This window comes from Hyaena hyaena, unplaced genomic scaffold, assembly GCF_003009895.1.
Source record: "Hyaena hyaena isolate Hyena2069 unplaced genomic scaffold, ASM300989v1 scaffold_808, whole genome shotgun sequence".
Classification (NCBI taxonomy): Eukaryota; Metazoa; Chordata; class Mammalia; order Carnivora; family Hyaenidae; genus Hyaena; species Hyaena hyaena.
Genome location: NW_024081437.1, coordinates 20,464 through 41,890, shown reverse-complemented (window position 1 = coordinate 41,890; position 21,427 = coordinate 20,464). Strand labels below are relative to the sequence as shown.

Below are 21,427 nucleotides of genomic sequence, written 5' to 3'. Positions count from 1 at the left end.
AGAGAGGCTGGCTGATCCTCAAGTCCCAATAGCCACTTCTGTCACTCTATTTCTGGTCCCTAGGGGAGGAGGTGGGGGTTAGAATGTATACTCTGGGGAGAGCCCTAGCCAGGGTGGGAGAAGGGACCTGGCTGATTGACAGGCCTCTTCTGCCAAGGGACAGCTCACATTTCCAAAGAACCTGGCCCTTCCTCATCATGGCATCTCCTGTCCCCTCCAGACATCGAGTAAGGCGGGGGCCAAGAAAACACCTGGACCCCAGGAGGGGGCAAGAACTTTAGAGTGTAGAGAAAGGAGCAAGAGAAGAGCTGTTAATTTGAACTCTGACAAAATAAGTCAAGGAAGACCAATGCCATTTAACATATATTTATTGAAATCTACTTGATGCAAGGCACTGTGCTAGATCTGGTAGGGGAATCAGACATGAAGGGTCACCCCTGTCTTATAAGAGCTCACAATCTAACGGGTTGGGGAGGGTGGGGAGGGCAAAGCTCTAGTGCAAGGCTGATTATAGTAAGTGCCATAAAACAGACAGGTTAAGGAGATCAAGGAGGGATGAGAAAAAAGCGCCAACAAATGAACCGTGGACTGGGGCAGACACAGCTACTGTTCTTAGATACGCAAATAACATTAAAGGCCAAGTTAAAAGAGACCATTGCTAGTTTCCAAAATAAACAGTTAAATTGATACTATGAGAAGAAGTACAGAATGTAAGTATACTAGTAATAGAGAAATTCTCAATTCCCCAATCTCACAGATTTTCTGGAAGTAGCGAGACACTTTCAAAATAAAGAACACGGTGGGTGTTGACTTAACTCATTTCATGGGACACACATGGGATGATCCGTACAGGAACACCTGGACAGAGGCATTGGTCAAACTCACTGAGACTAAAAGGCATAGGCTTTCCCCATCTGAGTGAACAGAGTACCACATTTAAACAGGTGTCTACAATAGTCAGGTGGGACTCAGGCCAGGAACTTGAGTAGGGTAGAACATGAGGAAAACCAGCCATGTGATTCTTCTCAGGAAGCAGCCAAGTGGTAAAAGGCAATTGACTCTTGACAGATTGCAAAAAGCAGAGACCCACTCAGGCTGGCTCAGGTCAAGGGAGTCTATGGTGGGGACACAAATGAACTGGTGAGGGCAGTTGCCAGAAATCCAAGAACATAATGGAGCGTGGACGCCTTCAGGGTGCTGGATTTGAGGCATCTCTGGAGTGCTTAGCAGGAGCTCACAGATCTTCAAGCTGGTGCCACCCATCGAATCAACTCCTCTAAATACCTCGTGGCTCCCTCTTCCTTCCAACACCAACGAGAAGCTTCTCTCTCGTTTTTCTTCTTTGCACTTCATTATGGACAGAGAACCCGAAAGGCTCAGCCTGTCGTCTCCAGCCAGCCCTGATGACCAGTTGCTGCCCTTGAGTCAAGTGCTCAGTTCTGGTTTAATTAGTGTAGCCTAGAAGGGGAGTGAGGGTCACAGGGCACACAACAGGGCTGAGCCCAGAGCACATGGAATGCCAACGCTGTGAGAGAAAGGTGCCCTCTGTGACTGGGTGGGGCTCATTCTGGAAATGCAAAAGTGGGTACAACACAACTAATCCACACAGTTAATCTTAATAAGCAGCAAAAATGGTAAACAGGGACTTTCATTTAAAAATTTCAGCAAGTATTCAAAACTGTAATAAAAGCAATGGAAGGTTTCTTTCAGAATATAAGAAAAGGATGTATTTCTAATGCGAGTCAGCATTCTATGTAACCCAACTGCTCTTCATTTCCCTTGCAAAAGAAATATGTGTGATTAGAAAGAAAAAATGAAATGAGGTAGATACACAAATGCATCGACGAGCCCACACAATAGGAAGCTTGATCACATTTTGCATCTGACGTAGCAGTATACCTACAGAAGCCAAGGAAATCCACCCCCAAGTTACCAGAGGCAAAAACTGAACTTGGCGCGACTACAGGACACATGTTAAAGCCACAGACTGCTTGCGCCGCAGAGAGCACAGACTTCACCCGCAAACACAGTGACAGAGAAGATGTGTTTCTTTAGTGTTAACTCTAGAAGAGGGTTTGGGAGAAAACTATAGAACAGAGAATGGAAAAAAGTCAAGGAGGGCAGGACAGGTGGCCAGGATGCCAAGATGCCGTGTCCTGGCTGGGGAGAAAGGGAGCAGTGACGACCTAGGTTCTGAGTTAATACTGTATCTGGATCCTTCATAAAACCTGACAGATGGCTAGCGAGCAAGCAAGAAATGGCAGAGCACTTCCAGCACAAGCTGCCAGACTTGCCCCCTGTGAATGTCAAATTCCTTCCCGAATGACAGTGGTGTCAAACATGTCCTGACAGCTTGAAAAGAGAAAACTGATGCCGAAGGAAGCGGTGATTGCAGACACAGTTTCACAACTACTGCAAGAACTGAAGCCCACAGACCAAGTGCTGTTGGCTTCTCTCCAGCCTGAGGGTCAGGGTGGAGACTTCACGGAGAGCCACTATTGTGGCCTGGGGTGGGGGGGAGCCATTCCAGAGGACCTTCTGGCTAAGGTCACAGGGGTCACCACGGGACCCTACTTCCCAGGATGGGGGCCTGAGGAGCTCTTCCAGATGTGCCTGCCAAGAAGCTCTGCCTCAGCCTTGGCGGGCCCATCAGAAGCATACGCTTCCTCCGAAGGCCCTCGCGAGGCACCCCCCCCCCAAGCATGGCTGCTGGGAAGTCACACCACAGCCCCAGCATGGCTGGCTTCTACCTGTGGGTTCTGCAGGCCACCAGGGGCCAGGTTTCTGGCCAGCCCTTGCTGCTGTTCCTCCTGGGGGGAGGCTGTCGGAAGTCACAGCCTGGCCCCGGGATGAGCAGCTTCTATTTCTATGCCACACAGGCCATCAGAAGGGCATCGGTGCCCTCCAAACCCTTGTTTTATCGCGCCTCCTGGGCATGTCTGCTGCAAGTCACAGCCCAGGCCTGTGGTGGCCGACTTCTATCACAATGCCACACCGGGCATCGGAGGGGCACGGTTCCTCTCCGAGCCTTGGCTCTGTTGCTCCTTGGGTGTGGCTTCGGGAGGTAACATCAGAACACGTGGGTGAACTTCCCCCTAGTTGCCCAAAGCAAAAGCCACCAAACTGACCTCTTTCTAGTTCCAGAGTCACTCACTAGGAGGAAGATGCAATCCACATGACAACATCGGTCAAGTGAGTCTTCTTGTGTTCGAGGAGATGTCTCGGGTGGGTCTGCTGCTCAGGCACTGAATCCATGCTGGGCATGGCCAAAGCTCCCAGGAGCTTGGAGGACAGCCAGCTGCAGCCAAGACCACGTTTGGACCGCCCCATTGATCTAGTTGAGGCCCAGCCCTGCTGCTGCTGCCAGGTAGGGCTATACTGAGGAACAGTCAGAATGTTCTGGCCAATCCGAGATGGAAGTTTCTCTTGCGTGTCTGAGTGGCCAGGTTGGATAGTCAAGTACTGCCCACAGACATGCAGAGTCCGCATCGTGGATGAGGAGAGAGCCTGCTTCTGTGGCCCATTCCCATCCAGCCTGCCCACCTGGTGCATCCACCTTCGGGTGGGGCAGGGCTTTCAACTTTTCACTTGTAATCAAAATTCTAGAAGAAAACATCATCATATCTAACTACTGAAGCAATGAAAGTTACGGCTTCACGGACAACAGTGAATGCCCGGATATGTAAAAATTAAGAGCTCACACAACAAAAATGTAATAAAACTGCTCCAAAGATCAAAGCAATAAAACTGGAAAAGAGATCATCACAATCGATATAGAAAGGACTGCTGTATAAAGTCAATATGTCCAAAGGTAACTTGATAACCGGTCAAAGGAGATGAACGGACGGTTTGCATGCAAGGAAACAGGAACAGTATTTAAGTCATTGCACGAGAGAAAGAAGATGAGGCTAGGAGTCAGGAGGCCTGGGTCCATCCCCAGTTCTATGAGCCATAGGATGACGGCAATAATTATGGTGATGACAGGAGATGACCTTCACTCAGTGTGTGCCTTCGGGCCAGGCGTGGCATCACAGTTCCCACGATAACCTTAGGGGTAGTCCTGGGATCACCCCTGTTTTACAGAGCCCGAAACAGAGGGCTGGCTCTGTAGGAGAGGCTACCATTCCCGAACAAGAGGCATCACCTTATACTTGAGTCCTGGAGACGTCCCTGTTACGGGGGTGCCCTCAGCTATTTAATTCTGAAGAACACAGTGCTGCTTGAGGACAAGACCTATTAGCCTGGAACAGACCCCAACCAATGCTAGGTTTGGACACACGTGGAAGTCACCGGAATGAACTGGTTCAAGAAAAATGGATGCAAAAGAAATTTAACCCAGATTCAGTACTTATTCCTAAGAGTATGACCTCACAACGACAAGTTATAGATGCTTCAAAAAAGTCTTTTAAAGGTCATTTGAAAAAGTAAACACATTAAGTGGTTATCTTGCAGGGCTACAGGACAAATTGAAGGAAAAAACAATTGTCCTAATGTTATGTGAACAGGTACTTATGGCTTGGGAGGAAGCTTCTAGCGAGAGCTTTGTGCAGGGATTGTCACAGTGCTACATGGCACACAGCTTGGATGAGTTGAAGCCACTGGATGTGCTTTGAAACTGTCGGATGACTCAAGAGGGGTCTGCGAGGTTGGGGAAGATGGTGAGGTCAGAGTTGCACGTGAGGCTTTAGGATAAAATGATCTTGTGGAACGGAGTGAGGAAAAACAGGCGACTTTTTGAAATTAATATATTATTCTATGTAGTATGTGATTTACAACATGTATGTATAACTGAATTAATAAATTAAATATTATAAGACATTTGAGTGTTCTATTTACATCCCTAAAAATTTATAAATTCAAGTAGGCCAAACGACTCTGGGGCTATGTTCTCTCCAAGAGAGCTGGGGTCACGTCACACTGAGGCTGTCATTGAGTCACTCCTGAGGGAGCGGCCTGGAGAATAGGACCTGCGAGCTCCTCCACCCCCGCCGGCGGGTGTCTCTTCTCTGCTTCTCCTGTTTCAAGGCCTGTGGATGTAAAATACCTTGCGGGTACTTCCTGCCAGTTAAACTAGGCAAAATAAATTAGAATGTTGTAGAAGCAACTCTCCATAGGCAAAATGGGAAACGTGTGCACTTATAAATTGCTGGTGACGGTATAAATTGGTTTCAACCTTCTGGACGAGAACATACATAAGCGCTACAAAACTGTTCATCTCCTTTGACTCCGCCCTCCCCTCTGGGGACTCGCCCCCTGTGGGAAGCCGCTGCCAGCGGCGGGCCGTTGGCCTCAGGGCCTCATCTAGTCATGGTGGGTTGGCTGATGCTTCTGCAGCGCCGACCGCCTCTTGAACACGCGGCCACACTCGCTGCACTCACAGCGTCTTGCTCCGCTGTGGGTCCTCCGATGGCGACTCAGGCCAGAGCTCCGCCGGAATGCCTTTCCACATTTGTCACACTCGTAGGGTTTCAGTCCGCTGTGGATCCGCCGGTGCTTGATCAGGTCGGAGGGTCCCCGGAAGGCCTTGCCACAGTCGCCACAGCCGTAGGGCCGCTCCCCGGTGTGGATGCGCTGGTGCTCCAGGAGGCTGGAGCTCTGCCGAAAGGCCTTTCCACACTGACCACACTCGTAGGGCTTCTCGCCCGTGTGGATCCGGCGGTGCTTGGTGAGCTCCGAGCTCCTCCGGAAAAGCTTGCCGCAGTGGGGACACCCGTACGGCTTGGCCCCGCTGTGGATGCGCTGGTGTTCGGCCAGGCCATTGACACCCCTGAAGGACTTGCCGCAGTCGTCACAGTCGAAGGGCAGGTGGCCGGTGTGCACGCGCTGGTGCTTTAGCAGCTCCTGGCGATCCAGGAACTCCCTGCCACACGCCTTGCAGGCGAACGGCTTTTCAGAAGTGTGGAGCTTCTGATGGCGAAAGAGGTGGGTGCTCACCTTGAAGGACCGCCCACACTCCTCGCAGTCAAATGGCTTCTCTCTGCTGTGGACGCGCAGGTGCTGACTGAGGCCTGCATTCTTCTTGAACCTTTTCCCACATTCCTCACACTCGAAGGGCTTCGCCTCCCTCTCCATTTGCTCCCTTTCCTCCATGGCATCTTCCAGGGCTCGGCTGGGTCCCGGCTGGGGCTCTGCAGCCACATGGCTCTTCCGGTGCTCGTTGAACTCAGAGACGCCCCTGAAGACCCTCCCGCAATCTCCACACTCCCAGCCCTTCTCCTCACTATGAATTCTCTGGTGCTGCACTAGGAGGACCTTGAGCCGAAAGGCATCCCCACACTCTTTACATGCAAAGTGATGTTCCATGGGCAGGCTCTGGAGGCTGCCCCCGTTCCCCTCAGAATCTCTGCTCTGTTTGACCTCAGGGCTCGGTGCACCGGCCATCGGGGAGCTTGTGGATGCCATCTCCTGTGGCTGAGCGTCTTCACCCATTCTCTGCTGTTGCGTCACCAAGACGCTTTCGGAGACAGGAAGCACAAGACCCTGTACTTTGCAGAGGAGGAAGGAAGGAGGTTACTTTCCTTTGTCAAGAATCACATGCCTTCTGAGACAGCTGCTGAGCACAGGGCCCAGAGACCATGCAGCAAGGTGGCCGGTGCCCATCCAACCAGAAGCAAGGACTATAGAGGAAAGGGGCAGAGAGGTGTCATTGCTGGATGCTCCCTACTAAAGGGGTGCTGAGGAGGTCTCCCCTTCTGTGATCGAGAAGCAGCCACACCCCCCCCAAAGGCTCAGCGGGGCCTCCTCCACAATGTCGTCTTCACACGTTCCAGGGTTCTTTGTCACTCAGCAGAACACTTACCTCAGTCTGTATTCAGGGATGGCTCGGAGGCCAGCACCACGTGTCCTTGCACCAGGTGAGGGACCAGGCAGAACTCAAACCAGAAACTCCTGCTCGAGGCAAAGGAAAAGGGTTTTGGTGGCAGCCGAAGGCACCATCAGAGCACAGCCAGAGGGGGGCACAGCCTTCGAAGACGAAGCTAGTTTAATCCACAAAGTGTAGCTTGACTGTGCCCTCAGGCAAGGCATACGTGGTGCCAAACGCCTTCCGCAAGGGCTGGCTCCCCCCAGGAACTGGATGGGGCAGTCTGGGCCCACGTGGGCAGAGTGCCAGGGGCTCGTCCCGAAGGGCTGGTCTACCCTTTGCCCCTGTTCACACTCCTCAGTGTCCTACTGTTCCGCAGCTCCCAAACCTGGCTCAGCCGTCTCCTGTCAGGCTTGGGAACTACCCCCCACCCCAACCACGTGCAGCCCTCAATAGGGCATAGGGCCTTGCTGTGCCAACCTCTCTCTCAACGACAAACTAATAAAATGACCATGTGATTTCTGTGTAATTTATGACTAAAAAAAAGTATTCCAAATGATAGTGGTCACTTTGTTCTAATTTCTTTCCCAGTAAAAAACCGAGGGGGCTTCTTTCCGTGCCCTTAGGAGTTGGGAGGGCGCCCTGCCAATGTGCAATGTTGAGGGTTGGGAGACCCTCTGTGTTTTCTTACAGCCGATCCCTAGGGTGAGGGGGCATAAGGCCCCGGCAGGCAAGCTTGTGCAGGGCTAATCAGGTGCCTCTCAACCCACACTCGGCTGCACAGGACCATGAAGCTGCGAGGAAGCTGGTGGAGGGGCCAGGGGCATCCTTACCCACGCAGGTCACATTCCTGTAATATGCCAGTGTCCTCTGCTCAGCATCCGGTCTCAACCACTCCCTTTTTCTGAGGTACTGGGCCACGTCATCAAATGTCACTGAATCCTGTAAGAATTCCCAGGGATAAGCAGTCCTTCTATGCATTCTAGAATGAGGCAGGGACAGCACTAGTAACAGCAGGGATAAGAGGTGAAGGTCTGGAGTGGATGTTCATCACTAGTGTGGAGATCTAAGCACAAGCTTCAAGAAATCCTGGAAAGAGAATCTAACCAAGCACCAGAAGACCTGGGCCATGGCCTTGGCCTCCCACTGCCTTTCCCAAGAGACCCCAGTTCAGTCACTTTCTGGATTGAAATGCACCTCCCCCACCAGAATAATGGGAATGACAAGCCCAGCAGGCACCCATTTCTTGGTAGACTCTGAGGAGGGCAGCAAAGGGACAGAAGGCAGCAGTGGGGTTTCAGGTCTTGTAGTGTGTCATGCTGGGAAAAGAGGTAGAGGCTAAGGCCAGACTTAGGAAGCAGTGACAGATTCCCAAGCCAGGCAGGCGGAAGCACAGCTCACCTGGGCCTCAAGAATCTCAAGAGGGCCTGCCAGGACCTGGTTTCCTGGGGGTCCATCCTGGGGAAGGGCAAGACCCTGGGCGGGGTGGGGGGGGGGAAGGCAGGCAGAGCTAAGGAAAGTGAAAAGAACCATGAGTGACGGCAGCCCTGTCTCTGGGTCACCTAGGACGAGACTAGTGATTTCGTTTTCCTTGGTTTTAAACCTTATTCAGTCTTCTCTTGCACAGTGGCTGAGTGACAAGCCGGAGCCATGGGTATGCCTAAGAGAACACACCCCAAATAGTGGAGAAAATAGGCTAGCAGAGAATACAGGCAGGTCAGAGGGAACGCAGACAAAACAAATAAATGATGGCTCAGGAACAGCCCAGAGAATATAGACAGAGATGAGAACCAATGGTAGCGAGATGAACTCTCAGAGACAGGCCAGCCACAGGTCTCCTAGCAGCCAGCCTCAAAGAGGTCAGGACTCACACTGCCCAGGAAGGAAGCATCCCCAAAAGAATATCAGAAGAAATAACTGAGAAGTGAGAGATTTTTCCACCTCTGTAGGGGCAACAGAAAAACCAGATTGGGCCACTGGAGGCAAGAGAGGCTACGTCTTCTTGACCAGAAGCAAGGCCCTTTAGAGGCCATACCCTACTCAACTGAAACAATGACCCAGGTGACAGCAAGACAGATGCAGACAAGACCATTCCTGTGGTATGTCTGACAAAATGAAAAGTTGAACAAAACAGCTGGAAAAAGAAGCCTCAAAGAAAAGATCTTCAAACACCAAACTTCAAACACCAAAAAAAGATCTGATTGATATGTACAATTTAACTTTTTCTCTCAGATTGCAAAATATGTGAAATATTGTTATTAAAATACCACAAAGTGTATGCATCATAGGCCTCCCATTTTAGTGAGTTCAAAGAGACAGGATCACAGTTTCTGTTCTGATGTCAAGTCAATTCAATCCAGACCTGACTGAGAAGGAGGCATGTTTCGGGGCGCCTGGGTGGCTTAGTCGGTTGAGGGTCCGACTTTCGCTTAGGTCATGATCTCGCGGTTCGTGGGTTCGAGCCCCGCGTCGGGCTCTTTGCTGACACCCAGCTCAGAGCCTGGAGCCTATTTCAGAGTCTGTGTCTCCCTCTCTCTCTGACTCTCCCTGCTCACGCTCTCTCTCTCTCCCTTCTAGAAATAAATAAAAAAATATTAAAAAAAAAAAAAAAAAGAAGGAGGCATTTTTCCAGTAGCTCAAGGAGTAGAAAACCCAGATACTCCAGAAAGACTTTTGCATAAAATTAATATATTATATTAAAAAGGGATAGACAGAGACTTCCACTTCTGGCCATGGATAGTGTAACAAGGAACAAATAACATCCTGCCATAAACAAGTAGACAACTGGACAAATTAGCTGTGAAATAAGTTTTCGGACACTGAACAGCAGGAAGTGCTGGATCACGATCTCAACAGAAGAAAAACAATGGAGATGAGCTGTATCATTGCCCTGGCTCTGCCTGGAGGCAACTGCCAGACTGAGAGTGTAGGGAAGGGGGACTCAAAGCGAGCTTGGTGGCTCCATCAAGACACAGACAGACTAGCCTTTGGGGCGGCTGATGCAGCTAGAAGCTGCAGAATATAGAGTTCCAGAAAGGAGGGAGCTATGCAGAAAAAAAGAGCTCCAAAAAATCAGCAGAAGGCTCCTCTGAGCTTTTCCTAACTCCTAAGCCATGCATGCATAGTAAATCTCCCAAAGACTAGGAAAAGAATGACCAGGAAGCTTTAAGCTGAACAAATCTCCAGGACACACAAAGGTAGAAAGATGTTCAGGGTCCAACCAGCCAGGGTAGACAGTCCTCAGTGATCACTGGGACAGTCAGTGTAGAATCAGAGGGATCATGCCTTATAGTATGACTGACCCTTGGAGCCACAGCTACCCTGAACCTTCTCTAGAAAGGCTTAGAAATGGGCTTCAATGTGATGAAGCTGTTCCATAAACAACTACCTCACAAAAGGAAGTCCAGCACTTCTCAAAGTGAAACAACAAAACCTAGACACTCAACAATATAATCTCTATGATGTCCAACATCCAAGAAAAAAATTACTGAAATGCCAAGAAGCAGGAAAATGTGACCCATGGCAAGGAAAACCATGTCAACAGAAACACTCAAAAATGATTACTGGTAGAACTTACAGACAAGGATAACAGCTAATTTAACTATGGAGAGGTATTGAAAGAAAAACAGAAACATAATGAGAAAAAATAGACAATATAAACAAGATCCAAATGGGACTTCTGGAGGTGAAAACTATGATAGTTAAAATAAAAATTTCACTGGATGTGATTCACAGCAGATTAGATACTGATTCCCCTCCCCTCCAATATTAGAAAACTTGAGGACACGGCAATAGAAACTATCCCAAGTGAAGATCAGAAAGAAGAAAAGGTATTTAAAAGAGTCTCAGTGACCTGGGGATAACAGAAAATTGCCTAACACATCTGTAATTGGAATCTGAGAAGATGAGGAAAAGAGGGAAAAGGATAAAAATCTAGTTGAAGAAATGATGGCTGAAATTTTATTTTCCAAATTTGATGAGAACTAGATCCAAGAAGCCCAACCAATCCCTATGCAGACTAAATACACAAACAACAAAAACAAAAAACCACACACATACACCAAAACACATCATAATGAAATTGTTGAACACTAGTGATAAAGAGAAAATCTTAGAACAGCTGGTGGGGGGGCGGGAGGAGGGGAGAAACCTGTTCTTTACAGAAGCACAAAGAGAAGAGTAACTTCTTTTTTTTTTTTTTTTTTTAATATTTTTATTTATTTCTAGGAGAGAGAGAGAGAGACAGCGCGAGCAGGGGAGGGTCAGAGAGAGAGGGAGTCACAGACTGAAACAGGCTCCAGGCTCCGAGCTGGCAGTCAGCACAGAGCCCGACGCGGGGCTCGAACCCACGAACCGCGAGATCATGACCTAAGCGAAAGTCGGACGCTCAACCGACTAAGCCACCCAGGCGCCCCGAGAAGAGTAACTTCTTATCAGAAAATTTGGAAGCCAGCAAACAACTGAATGACATTTTTAAAGTGCTAAAGGAAAAAACCCCCACCAACCTAGAGTTCTATATTCAGGGAAAATTCCCTTCAAAAATGAAGGCAAGTAAGTTTTTCAGACAAAAAGCTGGGAGAATTGGTCACCAGCAGACCTGGACTATGAGACATATTTTAAAAAAATTATTTAATTTTGAGAGAGAGAGAGAGACCACTCAAGCAGGGGAAGGGCACGGGAGGGGGAGGGGACAGAGGATCTGAAGCAGGCTTTGCGCTATCAGAGACCCCCGACATGGGGCTTGAACTCACAAACCATGAGATCTTGACCTGAGCTGAAGTCAGATGTTTAAACCACTCTGCCACCCAGGTGCCCCCTGTACCTTGAGACATATTAAAGAAAGTTCCTCAGGTGAGGGAAAATGATACCAGATGAAAACCTGGATCTACACAAAGGAATGAAGAACACCAGGAATGTAACTATGTGGGGAAGTAGAAAACAATTTTACCTCTTTTACTTTCATTTACACTTATTTACATTTATTTATTTATTTTGAGAGAGAGACAAGTGGGGCGGGGCAGAGGGAGAGGGGAGACAGAGAATTCCCAGCAGGCTCCACACCATCAGTGTGGGGCTCGGTGCAGGGCTCGAACTCACGAAGTGTGAGATCATGACCTGAGCTGAAACCAAGAGTTGGATGCTTAACCCACTGAGCCACCCAGGCACCCCCCCCCCACTTTATTTTTAAATCTTTAAAAAATAACTGATTCTTTAAGACAATAATAATATTAAGGTAGTGTGGGGTTTTATACCATATGTATAAGTAAAACATATGATTGTGCGTTTTAGGAAGCCCTCCAAGACTCTGATGCATGCTAATAAGCCAGTAGTGGCGATCAAATACAACTCTAAAAAATAATTCAAAAGAAGAAATGTAAAGAAACAAAGGAAGAAGAACAGATGGGACAAAAAGAAACAAACGGCAGGATGGCAAACTTAAATCCAACCACATGGATAATTAAGTTAAATGTAAATGAACTAAACACTCCAGCTGAAAGGCAGAGGTTATTAGACTGCATTGAAAAACAATACTCGGGGCGCCTGGGTGGCTCAGTCGGTTGAGCATCCGACTTCGGCTCAGGTCATGATCTCACGGTTCATGGGTCCGAGCCCCGCGTTGGGCTCTGTGCTGACAGCCAGCTCAGAGCCTGGAGCCTGCTTCAGATTCTGTATCTCCCTCTCTCTCTGACCCTCCCCTGCTCACGCTGTCTCTCTCTCTCAGAAATAAAGAAAACATTAAAAAATTAAAAAAAAAAAAGAAAAACAATACTCAACTCTATGCTGTCTATAAGAAACTTTACATATAAAGGCCTTAAATGTAAAGACATAGATAGGTGAAAAGTAAAAGGATGGAAGACAATATACCGCAGGTCTAAATAATCCCAATGACTAAAATAAGAGGAGACAGTGAATGGTGAATGTGGCACAGTGTTTGGAAAACCTTACTGAAAAGTCCTAGAACTCAGAGCAGGAAGAAAACTGGAGATCTTGAACATAAAATCAACAAGTGGTAGAAAACAAGAAAAAAAGTGCAAAAAAGGTCAACAGGTGACCAATATGGATGACATGCAGATTACAAAAATGCAAATCCTTCATAGAAGATGTAGACAGACAGTAACTGTTTATTAAAAACTCCAAAGAGAGTAGGGGAAGGGGAGTGACTAGCTTAGTATATATTTGCTTGCATTTTATGAGAAAAAAGGAATAAATGGAGTGACTTGTAGCTGAAATGAGCACACCTCTACTGTAACGTGTGCCACATTGGGATAGAGTCTGAGTTTAGAAAGGTCTTCTGCTTTCTGTTTCTGCAACATGTGAATTTTTAGTGACCAAGCTGTATTTCTTTGGTAATCAGAAAAGAATAACACTTTTAAAAGATTTGGGTAGACTTTAGATAAGATGCTCAGCGTGCAAGAAGGCGGGGCTGAGGCCAAAGAGACAATAGGGAATGGCCCTGGAAGCTGAGCAACATCCTGAGATACTCAAATGGTCGAGGCGGATACAGGGGAGAGGGCTGATAGAGGAATGTGTGGGCAGTCCCAGAAAGCTTAGAGATAGGACCATGGGGCTGGGACTTCCTGGGCTCATGCCTCCAGGTTCTCAGTGCCATGGACGGGTGTGAGCAGAAGGCCTCCTTTGGGCTAAACATCCACAGAGGCCCCATTCCCATCTTTAACCCACTGCCCAGCACAGGTGCTTCCTTGCTGTGTGAGCAAAGCCCTAGGGACCCAGCAGCCAAGCCCTCGGTGTCCCACTGTCACCTGGGTAGGGGCCCCTCTGAGCAGTTGGATTCTTCCTGGTATATACTTGATGTCTGGTTTGACTCTGGTTTCCAACACAAAACAAACTGGTCAGAGATTACTTATATAATTCATTACAAAAATTACTTCCATTGACATTGAGCTTTTGCTAACAAGTAGAATGGAAAGAACATCTCACATTTACCTTCTGAGAAAGATGGCCTGTTATAAACTTGTCTCACTATCCTCAAGTCAAAGACCTAAGGCCTAAACTCCTTACAAAGACCCTGACCCAGGCCACCAGGCCCATATCCTGCATTTGGCATCTCGGTCATTCCTTCCAGACACTCTGGCATTCATTCTGTCCTAAATATGCCAAGGTGATGCTGCTCAGGGCTCTGAACATGCCACAGGAGGTTCCTTCTAAGAATTTAAGCCTCATTCAAGTGTCACCTCATCAGGATGTCTTCACTCTCCAGCCCTATCACGATTTAGTCATAACACTTTTCACTACCTAAAAATCCTCCTCCGAAACTGTTCTTACCTGACTCCCCAGGAGAAAAGCCACCTCCCACAGGATAGAGACGTGCTCTTTCTTGGTCACCCCCAGACCCTCGGCATCTCCAGGAGCCCCTAGCACTGAGTGGACATGGGATAAACTGTGGGGGGAGGGGCGTGTTAAATGGCACAAACCTTCAGTTACAGAGAACCTATGTGTTTGCTACTGTGCTTCTCCCTTCACAGAAGTTCATTATTGCAACCTATAGTTATAATCACGTCTGTTTCATACAGAAGGGAGTCATGGATCCAAGAGCTTAAGTAACTTACCTAAGGTCCAGCCCCCAAGGTTTAAGACTTTTTGAGCCACACCAGAGAAAAGAAATAGGCAGCCCTCTAACACCAGGCCACATCCAGAGAACAGGCAGTTACTGGATGTCCTCATAGCCTAATGGTATACATGGGTTTTGGGGACTGACTTTATATTTTTAAGTGTATTTATTTATCTATCTACTTGACAGAGAGAGAGAGAGAGAGCAAGCGTACGCAGGGGAGGGGCAGAGAGGGGGAGTGGAAAAAGAGAATGAGAGAGAGAATCCCAAGCAGTCTCCATGCAGTCAGCACTGAGCCTGAAGTGGGGCTCAATCTCACAACCTGGGAGCTCAAGACCTGAGCTTAGAAATCAAGAGTCGGATGCTTAACTGACTGAGCTGCCCAGGAGCCTCAGGGACTGTCTTTAAATCATCCTACTGATACAGCATCACACACCCCCACTGAGCATACACACACTCACACACAGGTCCTCCAAGCCACCCATGTTTAATTGAGCAAATCCTCCTGAAGTGCTCCATTTAATTGAGCGGATCCTACCAAACTGTTTTTACTTAATTGGCATGATTAACTGTTGAAGTCCTAAAGCCACAACCCCAAGTGAATTATTAATTATCCTTTCCCTTGTCGCAAAAGGAGTGGCCCTTCCTTGTACAGGCGTGCCCAGGGGACCTAACTGGAGAGAACTTCAGATCATCACCCACAGAAATAGAGCTCACAGACATACAGAGATCATTTAAAAAGTGCTCATAAAAGCAGGAGGGAAAAAGTGAGCCCTGCTTTCACAAAAGGAGTTAAGTTCTGTATAATAAACCAAGTGCAGTGGGTAAAAGCATTAAGAGAAGGAAAGGAAGACATCAAAAAAAAAAAAAAAAGAAAAGAAAAGAAAAAGATACAGGGTTGCTTGGGTGGCTGAGTCAGTTAAGCAGCTGACTTCAGCTCAGGTTATGATCTCATGGTTTGTGAGTTCCAGCCCCGCACTGGGCTCTCTGCTGTCAGCAGAGCCTGGTTTTGATCCTCTGTCCCCATCTCTCTGCTCCTCCCCCACCTGCACGCTCTGTCTCTCAAATAAATAAACTTTAAAAAGGTAAAAGATGTGTTAATCACCACTGCAGTTAAAAGTAAAATTATCATTGGGGCGCCTGGGTGGCTCAGTCAGTTAAGTGTCTGACTTTGGCTCAGGTCATGATCTCACGGTTCGTGGGTTCGAGCCCCGCGTCAGGCTCTGTGCTAACAGCCAGCTTAGAGCCTGGAGCCTGTTTCGGATTCTGTGTGTGTCTCTCTCTCTCTGACCCTCCCCTGCTCTCTCTCTCTCTCTCTCTCTCTCAGAAATAAATAAAATATTAAAAAATTTTTTTAAAAAGTAAAATTATCATCAATCCCAAAGATCATCTGATCATTTAGAAGCCATGTTCTACAACTGCTATACTTTGAAAGGTAGACTTAATCTGTAAAAGAAGCCAGACACTGTGACAAAAGTGACAAATACAGATGTCCACTGCCTTCCAGAGTGGACCTTCAGGGGTCAAGATCAAAGCAATTCTAGGAAGAATATGAAAACCATAGCAATGCACCTGATGGATACAGAGGACGATGCTGACCTTGACTATAAGGCATTTTTATTCACCCAAATTGCAATAGGTACACTCCTATACCCACCTGGGATATGGCAGTTTGGAGAAAGACTATCGGAAAACAAATCTCTGCCTCTTAATATAATATGATCTTCTTTCTTTAAGTGGGATCTGAAGTATAGTCTAATGGCTGTATGCTCCCTGGAAACAAAGGCAGATTCCACCCTAGACACTGCAGCTGCTTGATGAACGCAGGGAAATCCTCTCGATGCTAACCCAGTGCCTGACAATCTGAAAAATCATGTATTCTACAACATGAGAGCTCATGTGAGTGCAGAAAAAGCCCTGATATGTGCTTTAGATGGCAATGTAAATTTTAATCAACTTATTTAAATAGAATTTTCTGTATAGAACCAGAAACATTCAAAGAACTAGAATAATCATTCCACTCTGTCTGATATGAAAGAACAGAGATTAAGAGTTGAAGTCAATGGAGACAAAAAACAACCCATGTCAAAAAAAAAAAAAAAAGTAGTGAATAATTAGGTGTCTTCTGGTTGCGTTTGAGCTCAAACCCCTCCTCAGGATGTCTGGTTAGTAGTAAAGGTCACTTCTGAGCCTAAAAGATCAGTGTTTGACCAAGTCCATGGCACAAATAGCCATGCAACCTCCCCAGCAGGTACCGTTTTTCCCTGCGCAGTGGAGCTGGGGTGAAGTAGCAAGGCCACCCAAACTAGATCTATCTGGCAGCTTCCAGAAACTTCTAAGGGGTGCCAGAAATACATGGACTCCCTAGAATATCTAAATAAGGACCTGTAGCAGAAGGTCCTCAGGCCATGGAAGACAATAGGTAGCTCATGGTGTTCAGTTCAGTTCGGGGCCAGAGCAAAAATGCCCTGGAGGGTGTCTTTATAGGTCAGACAAGAGGTCTTGCTCTTCAGCATCTAATTCAGATGGGTGCCTGCAGTTTTGTGTCCCATTCAAATGATTACCTAGATTCCCAATTCTCCTTATTAGGTATCTGTTTTCCTTTGAGTCTTGTTGCTTAGATTGAGAACTGTCTCTGGGCAAAGATGGTTTAGTGACACTGACATACACAAAAACACAAGCACTTCTAGAATGGAAAGGATTATTTCGCACCATCTTGCTTCCTCACCTGTGGGGCCTTCTAACAGCATGACCAACTTTAAGGACAGCAGACGTGGTCTGTAAACACCCAGACTTACCCAAAGGAGACAAACAGGGATGGCTCATTGTGTCTTGGGACAATTCTGAGCGAGAAGTCAGGCGGGGAAAGGTCCCACCTGTTAGACTGAAATAATTTGGGGGGACAGAAGCAGGCTTGGATGGACCTTCTGGGAATACGTCTTTCTGGGTCATTACTACTTAACCAAAGGGCAGACCGAGACAACACACACTGCTGAGATCCTGATCTACCCTGGCCAGGCAAGGCCAGGACGCTGACCCGAGCCTCTGGGCTGGAGCTGAGCCTGGCCTTCAAGTGCTCTCAACTTGTCTCGTCAGGATGTGGCCATGAAGGCCTTATTTGGGCCCAGCCAGTACCGTGCAAACACGCTGCTATTGGAAGCGGCAGAATCCTAAAGGGCCAAGAGAGGCGGTTTCACCAGGAAAGTCTGTTTCTCTTGGGATGTTTGTGTCTGTGTGTGTCTTTTTCCGTGTGCGTGGGCGGGAGGCATCTGTCTCCATCTACCCCAGTTTTCCTTTCTCACTTTGCCTGGGCACCTGTCCCTCTCTGTTTAGGTTTCCATTTTCTTTCCCTTCTATAAAAAGCCAGAAGGTAGACCAGAAGGGGATTTTGTAGTGTTTGTTGTACTTAAATGAGGAAAGGTTTATGTTGCCCTTTCCCCAAGAAGACGCACGGCATCTTACTAAAAATCAAAATAAATTGTGAAGTTTAGATTCATTGAGGTTACATTGCCCTGGATGTGAGAGATTATACATGGGTATGGGGGCTGCTCATTTGGGGAGCCAGGCAGGTTAGGAGCAGGGCTAGATCCGTGCATTAGAACCCTGGCTTGGGGTCTGCTGAGAACTCAAAGGGCAGAGTGGTGTGTGTGGGTGGGGCCAAGGAATCTGCATTTTCAACCTGCACGCTGGGGACTGGAATGCGGAGCTGTGCTTTGTTAGTACTGGGTCTGTCTAGAATCTGGAATCTTCTCCAGCACTCAGGAGACAGGATTCTGGCCTGTGAGCCTCCAGTATGGGATCCCACTGTCTGTGCTGATTGTCAGACTTCTGGGAAGAGAATTCACACTTTTTAGTGATTTTTCCAAGGGGTCTCTCACCCAAAGAAGGATGCAAATCACTGTTCATCAGGATTCTAAACATAGATCCAGGGACATTTTCGGGGGATGGACTGGACTGTGCAAGGCATCGTGCAAGCTACTTCTACTTAAAGGCTCAATGCGGGAGGGAGGACGGGGAATGGGGTAAGGCAGCATTAGTGCCCAGAGGGGGTGCTGTTCTGGCAATCTCATCTGAAATCCTTTGGTAAAGGAAAAATGTCGGGTCGGGTCTGAGGTTTAAGAGAAAATATTTCACTGACCAAGGAGACCGGAGGGGGCTGGCAGCCAGGCTAGGCCAATGCTGGCTGGAGGGCGTCAGTTGGAACAGGGTGGGACCTCCGGGAAGAGGGCCAGGATTTGGGGGGGAGGGGGGTTGTTTGAATGGGACCATGGGTTTTGGGCCGCAGGCAAGCGTGTGTTTGTGGGGGTAGGATGGAAAAAGACATGTAATTAATCACCCAAATATAGACTAGAGAAGGCAGCAAAGGAGTTTAAGGGGGGAGGCACAGTAGCAGGAGATGTGGCCCCCTAGGAGGGCGACAGGAAAAGCCCTGTTCAGACCCAGAGCCTGGAGCTCGTCTTCACCCAGCAAGGGCTGCCCCCCCTTGCGCTCCCTTCACAGTTCTTGGGCTCTGGGTTATTCCCTCACACCTCCCCGCCACCCTGAGGTTCAACCCCCACCCAAAAGAAAAGGAGAACTCCATCAGCAGGAACCGTTCCCAGCTCATCCACCCAGCGCCCCGACTGCGGCTCAGCCCCTCCCCCAGACCGAGGAAAAGCCCTTTAACCTTCCCAACGCCCCCTCCCCCTTAGCCTCCATTGCGCTGGGGCAGGGGTCCTCTCCTTCCCATAAAGACCAGTTCCCACTTCCTAGTGTCCCCTCAAAAGCAGCGTAGGCCTCAGCACATCTGTGATTTCCCGCTCCGACCGCCGGCCCCCGCAAGAAGGCCTTCGGGCCTCCTCGTACCCGCTGTTTGGGACTCGTCCTTCACTCTAGATGGTCTCAGGGCCGAGTGGGCCCAGAGACGCCCCCCCCCCCCCCAAAACGCCTGCCCGCCCTCCACCGCACACTCTGCGGAACATCCATCCTAGCTCCGCGCACTCTCCCAGGCCGCCCCCCTGCGAATCCTCCCGTGGCCCTCACGCTCACCCCGGCCCCGTGGCGGCCGACGCGCGGACCTCGGCGGAGCGGCGTTGGCACGGCCCAGGCAGGCCCGGCGTGGCAGGAAACGCCACGGAGCCGCCCGCGCCTGGCTGAGCCCAGGAGCCGTTTCCGGAGCCGCGGGCGCAGCCAGGGGTAGTGGGGGAGCAAGGCCCCGCCCAGGCCCCGGCCCCGCCCGGCCAGCCAGCCCCAATTGGCCCGGACAGGGGGCGGGGCGGGTCGAGGGCGGGGCTGAGGCCCAGGGGGAGGGGCAGACGCCACTGCGGGGGATCGCCTGTGCGGGCCAGATGCCTAGGTGGAGGGAGAAGTGGAATGAATGTAGTAATGAGTGAATGAATGAATGAATGCATGAATGAATGAGTGATCGAACGAACCAACCAGCCCATGAAAGAAGGAACGAAGGAATGGAAAGAACCCCGCCCCCTCGGGCGCCTTTTGGATGCTAGTGAGGTTTGGGAGACGGAAACCGAAAGCAAAGCAGGGCAAAGCCAGATCTCACCGGAGGGGTCAAAGTGCCTTACTGAATCACCAATGCTGTTGTGAGCCCTTGCTGTGTCAGGCATTAAGAATACCGCTGTGAACAAAATCAAGCTGAATCCCTGCCCTCAGGGGGTGCGTATTTGGCGCCAAAGCTTCTGTGTGTGTGTGTGTGTGTGTGTGTGTGTGTGTGTGTGAGCGCGCGCACGCGCGCACCCGTGTGGAAATAGGGGTAGAGGGGAAAGGCATTTGAGTTAATTTCAAAATAGGTCATACTATGAAGAAAAACCAACCGGATTCTTCGATGGGGGGTGGGGCGCTGCAAGTAGTGACAGCTAGTTCCAGAAGAATTTGCTGTCAGTCATTAGAAATCTAGGAAGCTGCCGCTGCCCTGCAGTGTGCTAAGCCCCATTAGCGCTTTCTTGAAGACTCCTGTTTCCTAAGGAAGACTGTAATAAACAAGGATCAACATACAATACATACGAGTGATAAGAACTGTAAAGAGCATCAATTAAGGTGATGTTTGGGAGTGATGAGTGGAGGAATAGGGTAAGCCTACCATTGATATATGAGACTTCAGTGACAAGGATTCAACCCTGTGAAGAGAGGAAGGGCATCTGCAGACAAAAGGAACAGCAAGTGCAAAGACCACGTGTCAAGAACAAGTTGGGTATATTCTAGAATCAAAAGGAAAATGCTGAAGTGTAGTAAGACAAGGGAAAAAAGAGCCACACTGGTGGGGTGAAGCTGGGCACTGAAATTGAGTCGGAAGGACATGGTTTCACATTTTTCTTTATTGTTTATTAATAAGCATTTCATGCTTTATTAGTGATAATGATAACCAACTTCTTTTTAAAGTTTATTTATTTTGAGAGGGAGACGGAGGGGCAGAGAGAGAGAGGGGGAGAGAAAGAATCTCAAGCAGGGTCTGCGCTGTCAGAGCCCTTACATGGGGCTCCAACTTACCTGACCGGAGCCGAAATCAAGAGTCAGATACTTAACCGACTGAGCCACCCTGGCACCCCAATAACAAACTTCTTAAATATTCTTAAAAACGTTTCGTTTAATGTTTATTTATTTTTGAGAGAGAGAGAGAGAGAGCGCGTGCAGGGGAGGGGCAGAGAGAAGAGATACAGAATCTGAAGTGGGCTCCACCCAGGTGCCCCTTAAATATCCTTGTAACAATTTTATCCATTGGATGTTAACAACTTTTTTCTTATTTTACTTCAGATTTTATTATGAAAACTTTTGCAGCATATGGATGAATTCAAAGGTCTGTACTGAAGTACCAATCACCAGTATTCTACAATTAGCCTTATGCTCTACTTGCTTGATTGTAAGGTCATCCTTATTTTACTGATACATTTCAAAGTAAGCTGCACACATCAGTATACTTCACCTCTAAATACTTCAGCATGCATAGTATTAACTAGAGATGGGTACCTGTTTACCATTTTTTGGAGGTAAAATTTACTATAGAGAAACACACAAATCTTAAGTGCCTCATGTAGTGAGTTTTGACAAATGCATTTTCCAAG

At 48.4% G+C, this 21,427-nt stretch overlaps 1 protein-coding gene across 2 annotated transcripts; it reads right to left on the bottom strand.

The window, feature by feature from the left end:
* Positions 1-350: 350 nt before the first annotated feature.
* ZNF275 (zinc finger protein 275) lies at positions 351-19,503 on the bottom strand. Of its 2 annotated transcripts, none has more exons than XM_039219263.1 (4): positions 19,401-19,503; positions 7,636-7,744; positions 6,800-6,888; positions 351-6,485 (listed from the first exon to the last, which is right to left on the bottom strand). In XM_039219263.1, exon 4 carries the CDS (start codon positions 6,427-6,429, stop codon positions 5,302-5,304), a length of 1,128 nt encoding a protein of 375 aa, XP_039075194.1. In that variant the 5' UTR covers positions 6,430-6,485; positions 6,800-6,888; positions 7,636-7,744; positions 19,401-19,503; the 3' UTR covers positions 351-5,301. The 2 variants fall into 2 exon arrangements, with proteins under 2 accessions (XP_039075194.1, XP_039075195.1); XM_039219264.1 differs by having other exon boundaries at positions 351-6,480.
* Positions 19,504-21,427: the final 1,924 nt, after the last annotated feature.